Source organism: Bos javanicus, chromosome 24 (genome assembly GCF_032452875.1).
Source record: "Bos javanicus breed banteng chromosome 24, ARS-OSU_banteng_1.0, whole genome shotgun sequence".
Classification (NCBI taxonomy): Eukaryota; Metazoa; Chordata; class Mammalia; order Artiodactyla; family Bovidae; genus Bos; species Bos javanicus.
The window spans coordinates 8,442,664-8,467,862 of record NC_083891.1 but is presented as its reverse complement, the minus strand read 5'-3'; the positions used below and the strand labels follow the sequence as shown (position 1 = coordinate 8,467,862).

At 37.5% G+C, this 25,199-nt stretch overlaps 1 protein-coding gene across 2 annotated transcripts in view; it reads left to right on the top strand.

Moving 5' to 3' along the window:
• CCDC102B (coiled-coil domain containing 102B) overlaps window positions 1-25,199 on the top strand; it is a 278,967-nt gene that overhangs the window by 51,158 nt on the left and 202,610 nt on the right. For both annotated transcript variants that reach the window (XM_061399557.1, XM_061399556.1), the window contains exon 4: window positions 4,577-4,685. In XM_061399557.1, coding sequence (XP_061255541.1) covers window positions 4,577-4,685 — 109 coding nt within the window. The remainder of the gene's footprint in view (window positions 1-4,576; window positions 4,686-25,199) is intronic.

The following is a 25,199-nucleotide window of genomic DNA, read 5'->3' as shown; positions in this document are numbered from 1 at the left end:
TAATTATTTTTGCCTGGCAAAAAAAATGACGTTTATAGGTCTCTAAGAAAACACTAAGAAACTACTGACTAGATACTTTACAATGAAATTTCACACAGGTTTCAGAAATGAATTAATATCTATTGTCAGATAGTAATATTTCAAGGATTTTATTTCTGAAAAATATTTTGATTAATCTTCTTGTCTAGGTGTTTAAAATTTATGCTCACTTATTTGATCATCATGGGACAGTTAACAAAGTATCAAAAGATTTCATGGAAATATAATCACATATTCATATCTGTTTATAAAACCATTTTGGTTCATATATATTTTTAGATCATGAAATATCATATATTTTAGCAGTTTGATTTTTAAAAGTTTATATAATCATATTAAAATATTGTATTTTTTCTGAGTTTTGTCTTAGTAATTTTTTTTTAAAGAATCTGTGCATAAAATATGCAATATCCTTTAAAGTAAATTAGGTTTGTTTGTTTTTCTTTTTTGCTTTCTTGTAGTTCAAATATGAAGATAGTTTAAATTCCAATTATAAATTTAAGTATAATTGTCAATTTTGAAAATCTCTTTGAAATGTAGAACAAATGGATTAGGTCAGAAAATTAAGGATTTAAAGAATGCCCTTTGTTGCGTAAATTTAAGTGCTCACTGTCCTTACGGCCTAATGCTCGAAACAGTCACAAATTTTTTTTAATAAAGCTATGCTAAAAAAATCCAAGCACCACATTGCTATTAAATAAATTTTTATGAATTGCCTGTTCTCTCACTTCTCTGACTAAATTGTACCCTTTTACATAATAAAATGTATAATTTTCTTTTACTAAAAAATAAATAATTATTCTATTTATCATATTTTATTAAATAAGTAAATAATAGTAACTTTTAATAACTGTTAGTATTTTTATTTAAGATGCATACTTAAGAGAGAAATAATGTAGTATTTTAAATATGACTAATCTACCTTAAATAAAGAATACAAATGATTATGTATTCATTTTAATATACTTTGCAAAATTCAATTATTTTTCTTTCATGAACTGGCTTTGGTTACTTATTCTGAATCTAGATATAATCTAAATATAGTTGTATCTTTATACTATATATTTTATACATCAAACTAAGATTAAAAGTTTGACATATCATTTGAAAGGTTCTTCTTGAACTTCTTATAAAACTCTTGAGTATATAGCTACCCCAATAATTTTGATGACATTTTTGAGGATCAGCATTTATTCTACAGTAACTATAAATCATTTTAATATTAATATGAGCTTCTTTTGCTAACATTATAATCTGATTTATTAAAGTGTGATGTTACAAGCTGATGCTGATTTCTCAACATGTGTAATTTTGAATTTATAAATTCAGACTTTTCTCAAATTTTCAAGTATTAGTTTTATATTCCAGTTATAAATATATTAATTCTCAAAATTAATTTTGAGAAAATTTGTCACTGTGCACTTCTTTACACAAATATAGTTGGTTAATATCCCTTAATAAACTTATTTTATTAAGGTTTTCCTTTTCCTTTTTGAAAATATCAATTACTGACAATATATTCTACTCATGTAATTCTAATGAATTAAAATTGTAAATACAGTGATTCTTAAACGTTTTAATGAAATCATAAGCAGTACAATTTTATTATATTTTCAACTTAAATTTACAAGTTCAAGTTAATACTTACAAATATTTAAATATGCCTTATCATCTAAAACTTCAAAAGCTAAATGCCAAACATATATGTTAATGTACAATTGACTTTTATATATTCTTTCTATATTCAACACAAAATATTAGTATTTGGAAGCTTGTTCATTGTTTCTGTTCTTAGTACTATTCTTGAAATCCCAGACAGAGTTACTAAGGCAAAAATCACAGCATGGTAGGCAACTGGGGTGTCATCAGCTGGCTAAGTCTGTGTATCTATCAGAATTTTTGGAGTCTTTTTGGGTCCTCAACTTCAACAGTTCAGGTTGAGAAAAATGAACATTTTTCTTTGTTCATTGCAATGTATTTGCTGTGTTAATAAGGGATTCCAAAATATAGTCCTATAAATGGTGCTGGTTTTTTTTTTTTTTTTTACAATTGAGTCTTTTGAGGTGAAGTAAAGCCATAGCAGGGGGAGGAAATGGGAACCCACTCCAGTATTCTTGCCTAGAGAATCCCATGGACAGAGGAGCCTAGTGGGCTGCTGTCCATGGGATCACACAGAGTCTTCTGGACACAACTGAAGTGACTTAGCATGCATGCATGCACTGGAGAAGGAAATGGCAACCCACTCCAGTGTTCTTGCCTGGAGAATCCCAGGGATGGCGGAGCCTGGTGGGCTGACGTCTATGGGGTTGCACAGAGTCAGGCATGACTGAAGCGACTTAGCAGCAGCAGCAGAGCCATAACAAATTCTTTTACATCCCCTCATTTTATGACTTGATTCATAAACTTGAACAACTGTTTAGTTGTTTAGTTGCTTCGCTTTGCAACCCTGAGGACTGTAGCCCACCAGGCTCCTCTGTCCATGGGATTTCCCAGGTAAGAATACTGGAGTGGGTTGCCATTTCCTTCTGCAGCAGATCTTCTTGACCCAAGGATCGAACCTGTGTCTCCTGCATTGGCAAGCAGATTCTTTATCACTGAGTCACCAGGGAGCGCCCTCTGTGGGCTTCTTACCCATTGACTGCATTAAACTAATATGTTATGGCCTAGTTGTATTTTAAATTATTTTCATAGTATTGCTAGCTAGAAGATTTATAGTTCTTGTAAATATGGAAATGACATTCTATTGGTAATGTCAGGCACATTTTCTATTTCTAAGACACTGCAAGTGACAATTTTGCCATGTGTCCACCACAAAATAACATGTATCATTATTTTTCTAGCTTCTTATGTTTTACCACTGTTTTTTCCCCAGCTTTGTCCACCATCTGATCCCCAAATTAAGCCTACGTATTTTTCATTTTGTTAGTATCATTTCCTATATCAGCTCTCTTCAGCTGCATAAAAAGATAGTTATGAGTCAGAGACTCGGAACAACAGTGTATTTTGTCCAGGTGGATGCAAGGTCAGCTGGCCTCCACTGGCCCACCTGGGCTTGGCTTCTGGGTAAGGTTGGACTCAGTTCTGCTTCCTATGTTTATTTGGGGGACAGATGTTCCTGGGGAAGCTCTTTCCACATTGATGGCTGAGGCATAAGACAAGAAGCCTAACCACCCAAATTCAGTTCAGATTTCTGCAATCCGTCACTTTGGCTAATATCTCATTGTCAAAGCCCAGAATCGAGGGCTGGGGAAAGCCCTGTCCATAGAAGCAGAAGAGAGAGAATGAGTATTTTTAACAGTAATCTAGTGGTGCTAGATGCACCCACCTGACGATGCAGGAAACATAAGAGATGCAGGCTTGATTCCTGGGTGAGGAAGATCTTCTGGAGGGAGGGTATGGTAACCCATTCCAGTATTCTTGCCTAGAGAATCCTATGGACAGGGCAGCCTGGTGGGCTACAGTCCATAGGGTCTCAAAGAGCCAGACATGACTGAAGCGATTTACTACGCACCCCATACAGTCTACTACATGGATGAGGACTGGCCATTTGCAAAGGTTGACCTTTGTTAATTACAACCAGAAATAAACCATTATTTTCAGTGACTCACTCTAACAGACATGTGGGCATGGGAAAAATAATCAGTGATGAGATATTAAAGGACCAGATTTTAATTCAAGTTTTGTCACTTATTCTACAAATAGAGAAATTAATTTCAATTATTTTAACTAATTTAAAGATCCCAGGGAAATTATTAAAACAGAATTTCAAAAAATACAGTATTTTTGTATCTCCAATAAATGATTGATTACTTAAATCGTTAGGTGTGCTCCTTAGTATTCTCTGTCGTATCAAAGAATTCTTCCTATACAGTCACAATATGAAGTTGGATTAAAACCATGTTAAACTTAGAAACATATATACCTCCTTTGTAAGAAAACAATATGAATAAGAAGCATTGAAAGGAATGAACAATGCAGGAGAAAGTAGGCAGAAAGTCAATTATTTGATACTGGCAAAGCCAAATTAAGTATATTTAAACTACTGTAACAGAGAAGGCAATGGCACCCCACTCCAGTACTCTTGCCTGGGAAATCCCATGGATGGAGGAGCCTGGTAGGCTGCAGTCCATGGGGTCTCGAAGAGTCGGACACAACTGAGCGACTTCACTTCACGTTTCACTTTCATGCGTTGGAGAAAGAGATAGCAACTCACTTCAGTGTTCTTGCCTGGAGAATCCCATGGACAGGGGAGCCTGGTGGGCTGCCGCCTATGGGGTCGCACAGAGTCGGATACGACTGAAGCGACTTAGCGGCGGAAGCAGCAGCAAACTACTGTAAAGCCAGTTGGCAGAAAAACAAATTAAACTGACTCTTATCCAATATTTGCAATTTTTAATAAGCTAAAAGAAAGTTTTCTGTCATGACAATGATCATATATAAATATCAAAAATTAGAAAAATAGAAAATATAAAATTGAATGCATTCCTAAAATTGTTTTTAAATTGTAAGACTATTTCGCTTTTGGTTCTCTATTTAGAATGCGCTTATCTTTGGAAAAAGAGATAGAACGACTGGAATCGGCTTTGTCTGTGTGGAAATGGAAGTATGAAGAACTGAAAGAATCAAAGGCAAAAAGTCTGAAACAGGTAGGGAGGTGTACGATGTAAAGGGAGCATGAAAGTATTTTCTGTGTTCCATGTGTAACCTGGTGGGCAGAAGACTGAATAGACAGAGAAAAGGAAGTTAACAGATTGAATTCCCTCTGTAAGAGATATTTTAACTCCTGTATCAATAGTGGAATCAGTGGAATCAAGCTTGAGCCATAAGAAATCTTGTTCTACATTTTTAATGAATACATTAAAAATGAATACATTCATTTTTAATGAATATTTTAAAAATAACACACATTTTTAATGATCAACCACATGACACAATTAACTATCCAGTTCTGGCACATATGAGGAGATAGACAGCCGAAGATGCCATCATATCAGAGCATCTATAATAACCAGCTTTATCTTACTCTTTTATAAAGCTGTCTGAAAATGTTCATTTATCTCAAATGTATTTAGGTTCTTTTCATATTGGCATTATAGTTATTCAGAATTAGCCATTAGCCTTATACAATTCCTTTGTGCTTTCATCAATAAAATGCTGTCATGAATGCTTTCCATGATTTATTAATATTCATTATTTAAATAATATTGTGTGTATTCTGTGTGCTTAGACACTGTGGTAGGCCAAGTGTGTGAGACAGAATAATAAGCAGAGCAAAGTAAAGCAAAATATGGAGCAAAAGTACTGACACGCTAAATGCTCTCAAATGAATTACAGTTTAGTTCACATGTGTGCTATACATACACATATATGGTGGAGAAGACTCTTGAGAGTCCCTTGGACTGCAAGGAGACCAAACCAGTCCATCCTAAAGGAAATCAACCCTGAATACTCATTGGAAAGATTGATGCTGAAGCTGAAGCTCCAATACTTTGGCCACCTGATGCAAAGAACTGACTCACTGGAAAAGACCCTGATGCTGGGAAGAATTGAAGGCAGGAGAAGGGAAGGGGGCGACAGAGGATGAGATGGTTGGATGGCATCCCTGACTCAATGGGCATGAGTTTGACCAAGCTCCAGGAGATAGTGAAGGACAGAGAAGCCTGGTATGCTGCAGTCCATGGAGTCGCAAACAGTCGGAGGCGACTTAGCAACTGAACAGCAACAGATACACGTACGGTCTGTTGGTGTCTAAAGAAGCTGTGTATCAAAATATTATGTAACCATGCCTTAATCTAAAACACTGTTCCTCTAGTTCCATCAGAAGCAATAGTTTCTGTTTCTGAAATTCCATATGAATGTTGCTGCAGGTTTGTTTCCAGTAAGTGATAAAGTGTGGAGTCATTGACCCAAGTCTGCCGAAATACGGTGAGGGGATATGCACGGACCTTTGCTGCTCCTTGTTATGGGTCCTTTGCAGGCATCCTGACATTCGTAGAGCATAGTTATCATCATTCACAGTCTCCTGCCTAAAAACCATTTTTTAAATAAAGATAATTTCAAACTGTGAGAACCACAGACAGTTTGGTAACATTTCTCAATGAGACGTAAATTTTAAAAAGTTAAGTTAGATACAATTTATTTCTGCCCTATGGATTCATGTAATACTGTCAGAGGGTTTTTTTCCCCATCTTAAACCATGATTATGTATGTGATGTTTGCATGTGTATAAACACATTTATGATGGATTCGGTGAATTTATATTTATATTCATGGGTACCTAAGTGAACACGATGTCTCTGGGTGTGAACACTGACATTAAATTGATGTTCTATATGAAAAATATCTCATAACGCAAAAAATATGTTCGCTTAGGATGTACGTGTATTTGTCTTAGAATGAGTTCTAAATCTGATTGAGAAAATTAATAAAGATAGAATGCATCTTTAATTGAAACCATGCATTTACAGTCTCCTGCCACTAGTGGGCAGTGCAGACTTGATAACAGCAACTTAGCTTTTCCAAAGCAACTGTTTTTGAAAAAGCTCATGGTTTTCAGTTGGTTTACAAAATGATAATTATATTTTAAAACATTTAATGATTTCTATTCAAAGGTGATATTTGAGGGTATCAAATTGGAAAATGTCTACTTTAAATTGCTTAACACAGCTTTGTTGATGAGAAAAAAATAAAACCAACATAGAATTTCACAGTGTAAATAGGGTCTATATTTTGATGCCCACGCAGAAATGTATATTAAAACATATGTGATCCTTTTACTAGATAAAATGATAGAATGTCTGGAATAGAGGAAGCTTCAAAATTGTTGAGGAAAATTTTTTTAAGTGTCTGAACTTTTGAATGCATCTTTCAGTTAAATGAACTAAAAATTTGAAAAATGAAGAAAAGTGGCAATGAATGAAAAAAAGAGGATGAAAAGTTAACAGAGATTTAAAAAATATTGTTTGAATTATTTACATGGAATTATTTTTCTAAAATATGTTTGTTTATTTATTTGGCTGTGGCAAGCCTTAGTTGTAACATGTGGGAGCTAGTTTCCTGATCAGGGATGGAACCTAGGCTTCCTGCATTGGGAGCACAGTCTTAACCACTGGGCCACCAGAGAAATCCCTACATGGGATTTTTTTTTTTTTCAATATTTCTTTCCGTGTTCTAAAAGGGAATTTGTGATATTCAGAGACTTTGGAAATCATGTAGTATATACATATAATTTACTTTTATAAAACATTATAGAATGTTTAAAAAAATTAGACAATAAAAATACTTAGTCACATGTAATTTTTATATATTCTTTGTTTAATTGTTTTATGATAGATTGTAAGAGACAAGAATCTTACAGTACATTTAGAAGGGTCATTGTACAGAGTTATAAGTGTGAAATATTTAAAATTCAAATAAGTTGATTGACAGATAAAGTTAGCATGATACATCCTCTGGAACTTCATGTGAATTCTCCTTTCTTACTCCACTTCTCAATAGTTCTGATAAATGACCCTTCCTTTCACTGTAGATTTTCATCTATAAAAGTTTTTGAATATTGCATAATTCTTTTTAAATGCCTGAAACTTACAAACAAATACATGCCTGGCTAAAAACTGCTAATCTCTCCATTAGAGAGATTAGCAGTTTTTCGAGTTGGAAACAGATGTGCTTAATAGACCAAGTTTTTTTAAAATGTATTTGAAAGTGTGGTGTGCTTTAGAGGGAAATCATTCTTAAATTACTGACATTTAGAGAAGAGTAAATATGAGACTTTAATTGTAAAATCTAATAGGTATTTAAAATGCAACTTAGACAATGAGCAGCAGTAGAGATGGTTATATTCAAAATGCTGTTCCCATGCTGAATTTAGCACTCAGTCAGCTTTCCCTCTGTGAGTCTGTGAATACTGATTTGAAGTTGGATTATTAATTCCAAGAGTGCCGTAATGCCCATTTTTATGGAACTCATAATATAGAGAATCAGATATTCACATAAGTATTATCAATTACAAATAAGTATGATACCTTGCTGAAGAATGGATCCTTTTGAACTGTGGTGTTGGAGAAGACTCTTGAGAGTCCCTTGGACTGCAAGGAGATCCAACCAGTCCATTCTGAAGGAGATCAGCCCTGGGATTTCTTTGGAAGGACTGATGCTAAAGCTGAAACTCCAGTACTTTGGCCACCTCATGTGAAGAGTTGACTCATTGGAAAAGACCCTGATGCTGGGAGGGATTGGGGGCGGGAGGAGAAGGGGACGACAGAGGATGAGATGGCTGGATGGCATCACTGACTCGATGGACATGAGTTTGAGTGAACTCCGGGAGTTGGTGATGGACAGGGAGGCCTGGCGTGCTGCGATTCATGGGGTCGCAAAGAGTCGGACACGACTAAGTGACTGAACTGAATTGAACTGACTGATAATACCTTGCTTTAACAATAAGTAACTAATTCTTTACATAATTGAAGCTTTTTTTTTTTTTTTTTACCATATGTAGAGAAAACTGCTAGTATTTTAAAATTGGCCTTAAGCTAAATATGAAATTTTAACTTTTAAATCTTTCTTTGAAAATTTTGTTTTTTTGTCTGGTGTCTTTTTAGGGACTTTGTTTAGAAATCTATCTTCTTGTGATAATAGCAACATCCCTAGTAGTTTATCAGTTACAGTGTTCTTTTATAAATATTTGTTTTAAATACTTGTAGTGTTAGTCGCTCAGTCATATCCAACTCTTTGTGATCTCATGGATTGTAGCCCTCCAGGCTCCTCTGTCCACAGAATTTTCCAGGCAAGTATACTGGAATGGGTTACCATTTCCTTCTCCAGGGGATCTTCCCGATTCATGGATAGAACTCCAGTCTCTTGTGTCTGCTGCATTGGCGGGCAGATTCTTGAACACTGCAGCACCTGGGGAGAGTAGGTGAAATCCTAGACTAGTTTTCTTATCACCTGAGAGGCTGCTGCGTACATCGCTGAAGATTTTAGATTTTCCAGGGCACTGAAGTGGACCTTCATGTCTATCGTCCCATGCATCATGAAAATCTGTTCAACTTGTTCTTTGCAAGACATAAATTAGCTTATCAGGAGAAAGAGTGATACTGATAAAATACCATATTAGAATTCTATAAATGTATAAGAACAATGAAGCCTATGGGACATCACTTTGCTCATACAAGTGCCTTCAAGACCTTTTAAAACAAACGTAGTTAAGAATAATGTAAGCACTAAATTATGTAAGTCAGAATTAATTGAACTACTAGTGGATAATTTATGACATCGTCAAGGTAACCCTCAGAACACTGATATGACTGACTTAACTCTGAGGCTATTATAAGTATTATGAAAGAAAATTAGGCTACTCAGAACCTACTTTACTTGTACTAATAGAAACATAAAGTGGTAAAGAAAAATGATAGGTTGAAATCAGATGTTTTAGCATCTGATTAAGTTAACCAATACTAATTTAAAATTTTAAATATATTACAAAGAAGTCAGCTGATATTTAATTAGCCTACACAAATGAATACTTTGAGAATGATGATTAAAGAGGATTGAAAAGATAAAAGATAAGGTCTCTAAGGGAGTTACACAGTGGCCATGGCTAGTAGTCTATCTGTGAACATCTTTATTCTCTATTCCAGCTGACAGGACACTTTCCAGCGATGCATGCCTCATAAATCCAAAAATTCTGGTTTTATCTTTTCCTGGAAGAAATCCCTATACAGGGATACTCAGTTAAGACCATTCTGGAGATAAGGAGCCAGCTTTTAGTAAATAGCATGAGCTTTTTTTTACTTGCAAGGCAGTTTTCATGTTGAAAAGGAGATTGGATCAAGGCATTCTGCTCGTGTCAGCTCTGCTATGTATATACTGACGTCAAAGGTATTGATTGTATACACCTGAGTGAAGGAAGCAGCTATGAAACAGGAATGCGTAGTACACCATTAAAAAAACTGTGATATAAAGAAATCTGAAAAATTTGTGCCCATTATCCAAAGATCCCCTGGAGAAGGAAATGGCAACCCACTCCAGTACTCTTGCCTGGGAAATCCCAAGGACAGAGGAGCTTGGTGGGCTGCAGTCCAAAAGAGTTGGGCGTGACTTAGCAGCTAAAGAACAACAACCACAATACTGTATTGTTAACTACAAGTACTCTGCTGGACTACAGATCTCTCGAACTTATTCATCTTGCTCAACAGAAACTTTCTATTCATTTAAACACAATTCTTCATTTTTCCCTCCCCTGCTCCTAGCCCCTGGTAACCATCCTGTTCTGCTGCTGCTAAGTCACTTCAGTTGTGTCTGACTCTGTGCGACCCCATAGACGGCAGCCCACTAGGCTCCTCTGTCCCTGGGATTCTCCAGGCAAGAACACTGGAGTGGGTTGCCATTTCCTTCACCGATGCCTGAAAGTGAAAAGGGAAAGTGAAGTCCCTCAGTCCTGCCTGACTCTTAGTGACAACATGGACTTCAGCCTACCAGCCTCCTCCATCCATGGGATTTTCCAGGCAAGAGTACTGGAGTGGGGTGCCATGGCCTTCTCCAACCATCCTATTCTACATTTCTGTAAATCAGGCTGTTTTAGATACACCTCATATGAGCATCATGCTGTGTTTTCTGTTATTGACTTATTTCACTTAACATAATTTCCTCTAGGTTCATCCATGTTGTAAACGGCAGGATTTCCTTACCTTTAAGGCAGAATGAGATTCCACTGTATGTATATACCTCATTGTCTTTATTCATTCACTATTCATGGCCATTTGGCTTGTTTCCTTGTCTCGGCTGTTGTAAATAATGCTGCAGTAAATATGAGGAGGGCTTCCCCTGGTGTCTCAGCAGTAAAGAATCCGCCTGCGATGCAGGAGCTGAGAGTTCAATCCCTGGGTCAGGAAGATACCCTGGAGGAGGGCAGGGCAACCCACTCTAGTGTTCTTGGACAGAGTTACCTGGTGGTCTACAGTCCCTAGGGCTGCAAACAGTCAGACATGACTGAAGCGACAGCATGCACGGGTGCACCCACATATGTGTGTGCAGATATCTCATAGAGACCCTGATTTCAATTATTTTGGTTATATATCCAGAAGTGGGATTGCTGGATCACATGGTACTTATATTTTTAATTTTTGAAGGAACCCCTGAACTGTTGTCCTTAGTGGAGATTTCCCCTATACCTCCTGTCCCTGCCCATAAAAGCCTTTCCAATGGTCAATATCACTCAACAGAATGGTACGCATTTTACCAAGGATGAAAGTACATTGACACGTAATCACTCAGAGTCTACCATTTACCCTAGGGTTCAGTCTCAGTGTGAATGTACCTTAGGGTACGTTCTATGGGTTGTGACAAATGTATCCTGATATATATCCACCATGATGCTATCAAATGTAGTGTTTTTTACCGTTTTAAAAATTCTCTGCTCCATGCATTCATCATTCCTTGCCCCACCCCTTCCAACACCTGGTAACCACTGATATTTTATTGTATCCATAGATTTGCCTTTTCGGAATGTCATAGAGTTGGAATCACACAGTATGTAACCTTTTTAGATTGACTTCTTTCATTTAATGATATACTTTCCTCCATGTGTTCTCATGGATTAATAGCTCCTTTCTTTTTAGTACTAAATAATATTCCATTGAAAGGATGTACCAAAGTTTATCAATCACCTGCTGAGGGATATCTTGGTTGCTTCCAAGTTTTAGCAATTATGGACAAGGCTGGTATGAACTTCTATGTCCAGGGTTTTATGTGGTTTTCAACCCCTTTTCCCTGGTAGCTCAGCTGGTAAAGAATCCACCTGCATTGTAGGAGACCCCGATTTGATTCCTGGGTTGGGAATATCCCCTAGAGAAGGGAACAACTACCCACTCCAGTATTCTGGCCTGGAGAATTCCATGGACTGTATTAAATCTGCCTGTGGTGCAGGAGACCCAGGTTCGATCCCTTGGTTGGAAAAATCCCCAGGAGTAGGAAATGGCAACCCACTTCAGTATTCTTGCCTGAAAAATCCCATGGACAGAGTAGCCTGGTAGGGTTGCAAGAGTTGGACAGGACTTAGTGACTAAACCACCACCTCCACAATCCCTTTTCATTTTTCACAAATTTGTTTTTAATTGGAGAATAATTACAATGTTGTGTTGATTTCTGCCATACAACACACATGAATCAGCCATAAGTATACATATATCCCCTCTCTCTGGAACATCCCTCCCACCCCACGCCCCTCATCTCACCCCGCAAGGTCATTTCAGAGTACGGGGCTGAGCTTCCTGTGTTGTACAACAATTTCCCGTTTTGTTTTTTTTTTTTGTACAAAAACCCCGTAGCCAAGATCGCTTCAGTCACGTCCAACTCCCTGCAACCCTATGGCCTGTAGCCTGCTAGGCTCCTCTGTCCATGGGGATTGTCCAAGCAAGAATACTGGAGTGGGTTGCCATGCCCTCCTCCATGGTATCGTCCCTACCAAGAATTGAACCTGAGTCTCTTATGTCTATTGTGTTGGCATGCATGTTCTTTACCACTAGTGCCATCTGGGAAGCTATCTTTTTTACCCGTGATAATGTATATATTTCAATGCTATTCTCTCAATTGGTACCCCTTCTCCTTCCACCATTGTGTCCCCTAATTATTACCCCCTGGTAAATGGGTTCCGGTTTTAGATTATTTTCTAGGCCACTGATCACCTTCTAAACAGCAGCGTCTGAATAAGGCATCCTCAGGGCTGTGTCCAGGATAGCAGCTCCAAGTGTGGCACGTTGTGTGGGAGGAACTGAGTGTAGCTTCTCAGATGAGAAAGAGCTCTGGACGTGGTGGAGACTCAGAGCATCACACCCTCTTCTTCTAGGCTCTGGTGCATCCTAATTAGTACCAGTAGTTTTAAAGAGAGTGGAGAAATCATAAAGACAGAAGGCTCCATTAGCTGGTATTTTTACAGAGATCATATGGGAGAACTGAAAAGGCGCAGATGACACGCTAGAACAAAGAGTATTCTTTGAAATGCACTTTAGAATGTGTAATTGTCACTTGAGGCAATTTTCTTTTGTAATATAGTTCTGAGGTTGCGATCAAAGCCAATGGAATATATAATTCTATATTCACATTAACATCATCTAGCATACACAAAAGGAGGTGCTGATGAAATCTCACGAGGGTTCTCACATGAATAATCTGGATATTATAAAAGGAAGAGTAAATAATCTTTTTCTTCAATTGTACCAAGTTAGCAAAATGCAGTAGATTCAACTGAAAATAATTTTTTAAAATATATATGTCTAGGTATCTCTTGAAAGATTTTGATTTAATTGGTTACGAGTGATGATTATCTGTGTATTTAGAAGCTCATTATCCTGCTGCACACCTTGAACTGATATCTGCTGCTCTAAAACATGACCTGGAGAGGAGGGTGGGAAGTGTGGAAATCCCCAAAACCCGCTGTGATAATTCCACATTAAAGCTCAACTTGGCTTGGCCACCACCACGTGCCCATGTATCTGGTCAAACATTATTCTGAGTGTGTCCGTGAGTGTGTTTTGAGATGAAAGTAGCATTTGAACGAGTAGACAGTAAAGCACATTGCCCTTCCTGATGTGGGTGGTCCTCATCTCATAAGTTGAAGGCCTGAATAAACAAAAAGTCTGACCTACGTGCAAGTAGCAGAGCACACACACACGTGTCTTGGTCTGTTTCGCTAAAGAACCAAAATACATCAACTTTACCAAAAAATCTATAACCTGACCATATCTTCTCTGCAAGTTCTAGTTTCTTTCTGCTCAATGGTTTTTTTCTCTTTTCCAGTTGTATTAACATAACTGGCATTGAAAGATCTACATGTACTCCTAGTTAGTCACATCAATATAAAAAGAAAGAAATGCTTTATATAGTTTATGACATCTTACTTCTGGCCTATTTTCCATTGTTCTGACCTTTTTTTCCACTACATAGATGGTTTTCGCTGAGTCTAGATAATGCATTGTTTATACAAAAGCCACAAAGTCCCAAAGAAGAAAACTGATTTTGTCAGCTCTTTCATCATGGGAAAGACTTATACAGAGCAGGTTCAAATCTCCAATGATTTTGAAATGCCATATGTTAGGGGAAAGGAAGAACATATTAACAAGTTTCAAGGTACCAAAGTAGTGAAAAATCATGTAAAATGGAATGTTTCCGAGAGTAGTGTAATTATGTTACAAACAGCATCATATGCAAAAGTTCAAGTGCCATTTTAATACTGACAGGGAGAGTTTAAGTATGAAATCTTTGAATTGATTTTGAATCACATTCACAATGATAAATTATCTACAAAGAGAAGTGGATGAGGAGGCTTCTTGATTCTTCCTAAAATAGGGATGCCAAGGAGACAAATTAAAGAGGTGAAAACTTGTACTGTGTTTCAGATTGTTTGATTAAGAATGCTTCTAACATATGCTCTTTGTGACTTAAAATTAAATTACAAGATTTAATTGCTGTAATTCTTTTGATTAATCTTTCCTTTTTACATATTTTGATAGGTTTATTTATATGTAATTCAGGCTTACCAGGTGGCTCAGTGGTAAAGAATCCAGCTGCCAATGCAGGAGATGTGGATTCAATACCTGGGTTGGGAAGATCCTCTGGAGAAGGAAATGGCAACCCATTCCAATATTCTTGTCTGGAGAATCCCATGGACAGAGGAGCCTGGCAGGTTGAAGCCCATTGGGAGTCAGATATGACTTAACAACTAAGCAACAACAAGAAGAGATATAATTCACATACCATGCAATTCATTGTAAAGAGCATACTACAGCTTGTGCAACTGTCACCATGATCATCATCGGTTGAGAAAGAAACCCTGGATCCTTTAGCCTGCATGCGTGCTTAGTGTTGTCTGACCTTTGTGACCCCATGGACTGTAGCCCACAAGGCTTCTCTGTCCATGGGATTCTCCAGGCAGGAATACTGGAGTGGGTTGCCATTTCCTTCTCCAGGGGATCTTCCTAACCCAGGGATTGAACCCATGTCTCCTGTGTTGGCAGCCGGATTCTTTACCGTCTATGCCGCCAAGGAAACAGATCTTTCAAGCAGTCACTTCTTAGTTCCCTAAAATCCCCACAGCTTTAGGTAATCACTGACCTAATGTAGTACTGTAGATTTACCTATGCTGGACATCTCGTAGAAGCACAACTTTAAATGGCTTCTTTCAACTTTTGTAGATTTTTAAATTGAGTTTCTATAATCTGCCTTCTTACCAATTATTCCTATGACAACTTAATAAAGAACATAAACATGCTGATTTTTTTTAATGGAAAACTCATTAAATTTTCTAATATTTAGAAAAATTTTCTAATTTTTAGAAAAAAATTAGGAGGCATAATTTTCTGTTTCCCACACATGCTTAGTTGCTCAGTTGTGTCCAACTCTGCGCAATCCCATGGGCCGTAATCCGCCAGGCTCCTCTGGCCATTGGATTCTCCAGGCAAGAACAGTGAAATGGGTTGCCATTTCCTATTCCACCTGTTTCCCATAAGAAAATGTATTAACATTTAGCTGTTTTATGCATGTCTGAAGCAAGAGGTTAACATTTTTAAATGATATTATTTTTCTAAACAAAAGCTTTGATTTTGACAGATGTTCGGGTGCATATACTTAGTTGCTCAGTCGTGTCCAACTCTTTGGGACGCCATGGACTGTAGCCCATCAGGTTCCTCTGTCCATGGGGAGTCTCCAGGCAAGAATACTGGAGTGGGTTGCCATGCTCTCCTCCAGGGGATCTTCCAGACCCAGGGATTGAAACCAGATCTCCTGAATTGCAGGTGGATTATTTACCATCTGAGCCACTAGGGAAGCCCAAGATTACTGGAGTGGGTAGCCTATCCCTTCTCCAGGGGATCTTCCCCATCCAGGAATTGAACTGGGGTCTCCTGAATTGCAGGCGAATTCTTTACCAGCTGAGCTACCAGGGTCAGATACATAGGTCATCAGATGTATAGGTCATCAGGAGATGGAGACTAAACAGGAAAACAAAGAAAAACATTTCAATTTCTAAAACTTTGCAGAAAAGAAAGATATTCTTTCATTATTACCAAAGTTGGTACTAATTTCTTACTTGGTGAAGTTAAATCACACACTTTAGCCCTAATAAAATATATTCAAACATGAGTATTTGATTTTTCCTAGTCTTCAGTTCAGTTCAGTTCAGTCGCTCAGTCGTGTCTGACTCTTTGCAACCCCATGAATCGAAGCATGCCAGGCCTCCCTGTCCATCACCAACTCCCGGAGTTCACCCAAACTCATGTCCATCGAGTCAGTGATGCCATCCAGCCATCTCATCCTCTGTTGTCCCCTTCTCCTCCTGCCCCCAATCCCTCTCAGCATCAGAGTCTTCTCCAATGAGTCAACTCTTCGCATGAGGTGGCCAAAGTACTGGAGTTTCAGCTTTAGCATCATTCCTTCCAAAGAAATCCCAGGGCTGATCTCCTTCCGAATGGACTGGTTGGATCTCCTTGCAGTCCAAGGGACTCTAAAGAGTCTTCTCTATCACCACAGTTCAAAAGCATCAATTCTTCGGCGCTCAGCTTTCTTCACAGTCCAACTCTCACATCCATACATGACCACTGGAAAAACCATAGCTTTGACTAGACGGACCTTTGTTGGCAAAGTAATGTCTCTGCTTTTGAATATGCTATCTAGGTTGGTCATAACTTTCCTTCCAAGGAGTAAGCATCTTTTAATTTCATGGCTGCAGTCACCATCTGCAGTGATTTTGGAGCCCAAAAAGATAAAGTCTGACACTGTTTCCACTGTTTCCCCATCTATTTCCCATGAAGTGATGGGACCAGATGCCATGATCTTCGTTTTCTGAATGTTGAGCTTTAAGCCAGCTTTTTCACTCTCCTCTTTCATGTTCATCAAGAGGCTTTTTAGTTCCTCTTCACTTTCTGCCATAAGGGTGGTGTCATCTGCATATCTGAGGTGATTGATATTTCTCCCAGCAATCTTGATTCCAGCTTGTGCTTCTTCCAGCCCAGCGTTTCTCATGATGTACTCTGCATAGAAGTTAAATAAGCAGGGTGACAATATGCAGCCTTGATGTACTCCTTTTCCTATTTGGAACCAGTCTGTTGTTCCATGTCCAGTTCTAACTGTTGCTTCCTGACCTGCATACAGATTTCTCAAGAGGCAGGTCAGGTGTTCTGGTATTCCCATCTCTTTCAGAACTTTATACAGTTTATTGTGATCCACCCAGTCAAAGGCTTTGGCATAGTCAATAAAGCAGAAATAGATGTTTTTCTGGAACCCTCTTCCTTTTTCCACGATCCAGCAGATGTTGGCAATTTGATCTCTGGTTCCTCTGCCTTTTCTAAAACCAGCTTGAATATCTGGAAGTTCAAGGCTCAGGTATTGCTGAAGCCTGGCTTGGAGAATTTTGAGCATTACTTTACTAGTGTGAGATGAGTGCCATTGTGTGGTAGTTTGAACATTCTTTGGCATTGCCTTTCTTAGGGATTGGAATGAAAACTGACCTTTTCCAGTCCTGTGGCCACTGCTGAGTTTTCCAAATTTGCTGACATATTGAGTGCAGCACTTTCACAGCATCATCTTTCAGGATTTGAAATAGCTCAACTGGAATTCCATCACCTCCACTAGCTTTGGTCGTAGTGATGCTTTCTAAGGCCTACTTGACTTCACATTCCAGGATGTGGATCTAGGTCAGTGATCACACCATCGTGATTATTTTGGTCATGAAGATCTTTTATGTACAGTTCCTCTGTGTATTCTTGCCAACTCTTCTTAGTATCTTCTGTTTCTGTTAGGTCCATACCATTTCTGTCCTTTATCAAGCCCATCTTTGCATGAGATGTTCCCTTGGTATCTCTAATTTTCTTGAAGAGACCTCTAGTCTTTCCCATTCTGTTGTTTTCCTCAGTCTTACACTATGGTAATTATGTGCAGCTTCAGGTAATATTTAATTAAGAATTAAACGATGCTAATCATTAAAAATCCTGTTTTCTAAAATTAAAAATCTAAAACATGCTTTTGCCTCCCTAAAAACTTTAATGTTCTGTAGTTTCATGTTCTATATACAAAAACAGAAAATACTATAAAGAACCCCAATGAACCCCATACACTATATTTAGTAATTATTTTCTCATGGCTGGACTTTTTTAAACCTCTATGATCTTCATCCCCATTCCCAATTGCATTATTCCATCTGGAAGCATTTTCACTTATATCTCAAAACATAAGGCCTCTTTTTTTGTTAAACACAGCAATATCATTTTCAAACCTGAGAAATTAACATTACTTTGCTAATATCAAATACTCAGTGTTCAAATGTCCAGTTTTTAAATAAACATCAATTTTATTTTCACAGATGACTCATTTGAATAAAAACTCAAATGAAGCTCAGACATTTTAATTGGATATGTCTTTGTAAGTGTGTTTTAATATGTAGGTTTTTCTTTATATTTCTTTCTCCTTTTTTCCTTTTTATAATTTACTTAAAAAGCCAAGTCACTTATCTTGTAAAGTTTTATTTTGGGGTTTAGAGATTGCATCCTGTGGTGCTATTTAATATGTCTGTCCTCTATATTTCTTATAAAAGGTTGGTTGGATCAATAAGTTTAATGTAAGTAATTGTTTCAGAGTGTTCTCTTAGGTAGTGTATTCTTCCTATAAGAAGCATGTGGTTTTTGGATGTCCATGTAGCACTAACAAACTGATATGTGATCAACTTTCTCAGGGTTCATATTTAAAAAAGAATAAATAAAACTGATGATAATTCTTATTTCATTTCTATCAATAAGTAATTTCATCCATGGATACACAAATTAATTGGAAAAATGTGTCCATCTCATTAAAAGATGCATTGCCAGTAAATGATTAATTTATATTTAACAATTATGTATCACAATATGTGCTATCTGATCTTATTTTTACAAAACCATGTACCTGAAATAATCTTTAAAATAATTCAATCCAAGATACACTTTTTAACATTTGGAACCTTACAATCGTAATATATGCATACATATTTTATGTACATATTTCTATTGCATCTTATAGAGTAAAAACCTTTTCAAGTATAAACACATGTTACAGTGTGATGACATGAAAGAGAAGGAATAGAAATAAAAGTTTAAGAAATAAAATTAATGATATAATTTTTTTAACAAATGAGAGTGAATATCACATTTATGTAGTTTTTATATGTCATTGCTTGAAGCATTGGAGAAGGAACTGGCAACCCACTCCAGTGCTCTTGCCTGGAAAATCCCATGGACAGAGGAGCCTGGTGGGCTACAGTCCACGGGGTCGCAAAGAGTTGGACATGACTGAGCGACTTCACTGTCACTTTTCACTTTCATGCATTGGAGAAAGAAATGGCAACCCACTCCAGTGTTCTTGCCTGGAGGATCCCAGGGACGGGGGAGCCTGGTGGGCTGCTGTCTATGGGGTTGCACAGAGTCAGACATGACTGAAGCGACTTAGCAGCAGCAGTAGCAGCAGCGTGAAGCATGATACAACCATTTTACTTAAAATGTCAATAGATAAAATTCACCAGAAATTTTATTTTTTGAATCTAAATAAATATAATATTTTAAGACACACTTTAAAAACGTAAAGGATACTTTAGCATGAGAGCAAAAGAGTTTAAAGACCACTAAAATCAGTGTTTTATTTTGACTTGAAAGATACAGTAAAATTTGTGTTAATGGTAGTTACACATCCTTTAGTCTGTTTACTACCATTTTTTCAGGCTGAGGGAGGGAATTAGGTAAAGTTTACTTAAAAGAATATTTGACTAAGTTTTGAATCTATAAGTGATGACATTTCGGAGGCTTCTCTGTATGCTTATGGTTAATTCAAATTATTTGAAAGAGCTGAACCTTGTTGCTAGCTGTCCCTGGGAGAGTGGCATTTGGAGAGCCTTCTCCTGGTTTTTTTTTTCAGTCTTCATTCAGGTTGTCACAATATTCCTTCTGTTTTTTTTTTTTTTTTTGGCTTTGAGCATGTAGAATCTTAGCTGCCTGTCCAGAATGGAACCTGTATGCTCTACATTGGAAGGTGAAGTCATAACCCCTGGAGCACCAGGGAGGTGCCTGCGTGGCCTTCTGTTGGGGCAGTCTCCTTCCTACATTCCTCACTTTTCATGAGAATCTGGTATCCTCACCTGCCTAACTGTTAAACACTTGGTCATATATTCTGAACTAGCTGATAGTCAATACTTATCCCCAAAGCCAAATTATAAATGTTATGTATCAACATAAAAGCAATGGGAAGAGCCACTGAAGTGTGTTGACCAAGGTCAATATGATTCTAATAAAAAATGACTCAAAGTTTAGTGTAAAGAAGAAATTGGAAGGCATGGGTGATGAAAAAACGGTTCTGAGTCTGTCACGTAATCCAGAAAGAAATAATCAGATGCCCTAAGCTTGGTGGGGGATGTGCAGAGATGTGGAAAGTTGAGAAATATACAAGTGAAAGAAACCATGATGTTTGGTGATTAACTGAACATTGAATGCGTTTTCCTTCTCCTATATTATCCGATTAAATAAGAAAATATTTTAATTTATGTTACACAATATTTTTGTTTTCTAGACATCCTCCCCAGAAAGATTTTCTACTCTATGCTAATCTAAATGTATTAAAGTAAACATTTACATATAACGTTGCTAATTTTCCAGAAGCAAATTATGGCAGATATTTCTGAAGTCAGAGATGTGATAAGTTGCCTGATTTAACCTTTCACAAATACTGCAGTGTGAAAAGAGGAACTTTGAAGAGGAATTTTGGAATTATATTATGATGCAATTTCAAAAAAAACTATTGCAGCAAGAGACTACACTTAAATGAATTTTACGTAAAAGAACATAAACTTGGAAAATGTTTTCTGATGCTGACTCATTCCCTTCATCAGACACCTCCTATTTCTGTCATATCCAATTTAACTAATGTGATATATCATTTGTGGATGACACTCATAATTCTGCTGAATTAATAACTTTTAGCATCTGCCTGTCCATGACTTTTAACTTTTCAGTTGCTACATAGAGATTTTTAGTTATAGCTCCATTAATCCAAAGGTTTCCCAGGTGGTGCCAGTGGTAAAAAATCCACCTGCCAGTGGAGGAGACACAAGAGACGTGGGTTCGATCCCAGTGTCTGGAAAGTTCTCTGGAGTAGGAGATAGCAACCCACTCCAGTATTCTAGCCTGGAAAATTCCATGAACGAGCCTGGTGGGCTACAATCCATGGAGCTGCAGAGACTCGGACAAGACTGAAAGACTAAGCACACACCATTAATTTAAACCTTAAGTTGAAGAGCTAAGTGGCAAAATTAAGGTGGTTTTGAGTTCAAAATATTTTTAAATGATCAAAATAACTCATTTTTTTCTTTACCTATGTTACAAAGATATTTCTAATGTAGCAAGGTGTGGTTGGGGAACTCTGTGACTCTAGAATCTTTTAGAGTAGGAAGGAAACTAGAATTCCATTTTGTTTTCCACTCTTTTCGTTTTCATTATTTGAAACAAGGCTGGGAAGAATTCAGTAATTTGCCCCCAGCAAGAACCTGTTAAAGAAAATAACTCATTGTTTTAATAGGAGGGAGTATAGTTGTTTCATTAATATGCTAATCATTTTTTCTGTTATATTTTCATTGCTTTAGCTCTATAATATTTTATTTATTGTTTTTATTTTCTTTTTTGTTCTTGCTTGTCTGAAGTCTGTAGGAGACATGAAGTCAGAGTGGCTGGTTTAGAATTAGGGGTTGGAATAAATAGAGACCAGAACTGAGGGTTATAGAACTAAGAGGCTAATAAAGATTTTGATTTATACTCTGAATGGATTGGGAAGCCTGAGGAAAGATTTGAATATAGGAATTACATAATTTGACTGACTTTATAAAAAGCTTTATTTGACTGCTGTGTTGAGAAAGAAAATACAGATCCACAAGGAGAAGCAGAGAGTGTGGCAGCTTATTAAAATAACCGAGATCATGGTGGTTGACCAGGGCAGTAGTGGTGAAGTTAGAAAGTGAATGGATTTAGTAAATTATGTAAAGGCTAAGTTTAGCTGATTTGCTTTTAGTCTGAATATGGCACATCAAAGAAAAAATATTAAGCATAAGTGAAATATTTTGGGCTTGATCAAAGGGAAGGATAGAAGTGATTTTTGCTGAGATGGCGAAGACTAGCAGAGGAACAGGGCTTCCCTGGAGGCTCAGCTGGTAAAGAATCCACCTGCAGTGCAGGAGACCCTGGTTCAATTCCTGGGTTGGGAAGATCCCCTGGAGAAGGGATAGGCTACCCACTCCAGTATTCTTGCCCTTCCCTGGAGGCTCAGATGGTAAAGAATTCACTTGCTATGCAGGAGATCTGGGTTCAATCCCTGGGTTGGGAAGATCCTCCGGAGGAGGGCATGGCAACCCACTCCAGTGTTCTTGCCTGGAGAATCACATGGACAGAGGAGCCTGGTGGGCTACAGTTCATGAGGTTGCACGGAGTTGGACATGACTGAGCAACGTTAAGCACAGCACAGCAGAGGAACATTTGAAGGAGAAGTACTTAGTCTTTACAAAATGTTAAGCTTTGGAATCCTATGGAAGTGATAAGTAGAAAGTTGGGTGTGTGAATCAGGAGTTCAGGGGAACACCTTCAGGATGGAACTAGACATTTGGAGGTTGTTAGAGTTCTGATTGACGTGCAGTACCATGAGTGTGCATGAGCTGTCCAAAGGATTGAATGCATCAAGGGAATGGGTACCCTCCAATATTTAACTCTGTTTTATAACTCTTCTAGTAAATTTTATTTGAAGGAAGGATGACTAAGCATATGCTAAAAATGTTGTTTTATTGTTCTTTAAAATTTGAAATAGCTTTGCCCTTAATTTATGAATGTAATATATATTTATAAATATATAAACCTAGACAGCATATCAAAAAGCAGAGACATTACTTTGTCAACATAAGTCTGTATACTCGAAGCTATGGTTTTTCTGGTAGTCATGTATGGGTGTAAGAATTGGACCATAAAGAAGGCTGGGCCTGAAAAATTGATGCTTTCTAATTGTGGTGCTGGAGAAGACTCTTGAGAGTCCTTTGAACTGCAAGGAGATCAAACCAGTCAGTCCTAAAGGAAATCAACCCTGGAAGGACTGATGCTGAAGCTGAAGCTCCAATGCTTTGACCACCTGATGTGAAGAGCTGACTCATTGGAGAGGCATTCTTTCCTGCTGCTGGGAGAGACTGAGGACAAGAGGAGAAGGGGATGGCAGGGGATGAGATGGTTAGATAGCATGACTGACTCAATGGACATGAATCTGAGCAAACTCCAGAAGATAGTGAAGGACAGAGGAGCCTGGCATGCTTTAGTCCATGGGGTTACAAAGAGTTGGACATGAACAATAAAAACAATTATGTATGCATTTTTTCCTCAAGATAGTGATTAAATTTTTAATAAAACATTCTCTTTCATATCTGAAATTGTATCATTTTTCCTGTTGTTTTTTTTTTTAATCAGACATTCTATTCCTTAGTCCTGGTCACATTTTTTTAATACTCTTGAGGCTCTACCAATGTCCAGAGATCCTTGATTTTCCACTCACAATGATGAAATAAAATGGAATTATTTTAGGTAATTTATGTGGATTCCCTCTACTGCCATGTATGAAAATGTGTTTTCCTCCCTCTTCTCTCCTTTGAGGGGTTTATTGAAAGTTCTGTTGACAACAGAAGGGCTCATTATTGATCTAGTTCCCTGGGAAGTAATGACCAAGATTTCAGAAGTGAAATGAGGGGCACTCAATTACCAGCATGAGTTAAATTTTATTCTGATGACCAGTCTCAAACCTGTTGCTTGCACTTTGTTATTCTTTTATTAGAAAAATGACCTTTATTTTATTTTGGCCAGCGATTAACACCACGCTATTTAACCGACATGAAAGTGGAGAGAAACGTGTGGAGACAGCCGTTTAGTGGACTTTGTTGCATGATGTCCTGTTGCACTCCTGCCTCGCATGGTGCATTTTCCACATTACCAGCACTGGACGTGGAGCCTTTGTGTAGTTGGCAAATCAGCTCCTCCTTTCACTGTGGTCCCTTTCTAGTATGTTGGGGTGTTGGTGTCTTTTGTTATGCTCCTTCTGCTATCTATTTCTATAAGCTTATTGCTTTTCAGAAAATTATTAAGACACTAAGTTTTATAATTATAGATGGAGCATTGGTTTATGATTAATAACTCAGGTAATGAATTTGGCAGGAACGTTCTCAAATTTTCTTCCCCCAGTTATTAGCTTTGTGAATTTGGGAATGTTACTTAAGCCTAGTAAAAATATGGTTTATTTTTCTTTAAGGGGTAATAATCAGACCTAACACAAAGGATTACTGTCAGCATTAAGTAAGGAACTATATATCAAGCCTGGTTTCTTGAGATTAGTATATGCTTAATATTACTATTTGGAGTAGGAAATGGCAACCCACTCCAGTATCCTTGCCTGGAGAATTCCATGGACAGAGGAGCCTGATGAGCTGTAGTCCATAGGATCGCAAAGAATTGGACATGACTGAGTGACTAAGCATGCAATATTATTATTAACAATAATAACATGAGTAACATTATTTAAAAATTTTACATAAGTGATATAATGATAGATTTTATATTCTGATTTATTGTCTGGTTGTGTGCCAATTATGTAATTTTAATTCTGGAAATATTTACCTACATAGTATGAAAAAAACATGTTAACAAAACAAAAAGCACATGTGCATATATCCACATATTAAATGTATATCAAATGTTATGATCCTGCTGAAAACTTCTAAGAACGGCTACAGGGGAAAATCATTGTTTGCATTTCTAGGATTTTTCTCATCCTTATGTTTCTTTTTATAGACAATTTTTTTTCCCAGTAGTTGTAGGTTCACAGCAAGATTGAATGGAAGGTGGTGTTGCCTGATAGCTCAGTTGGTAAAGAATCTGCCTGCAATGCAGGAGACCTCAGTTTGATTCCTGGGTCAGGAAGATTCACTGGAGAAGGGATAGGCTACCCGCTCCAGCATTCTTGGGCTTTCCTTGTGGCTCAGCTGGTAAAGAATCCACCTGCAATGGGGAGACCTGGTTTCAGTCCCTGGGTTGGGAAGATCCCCTGGAGAAGGGAAAGGCTGCCCACTCCAGTATTCTGGC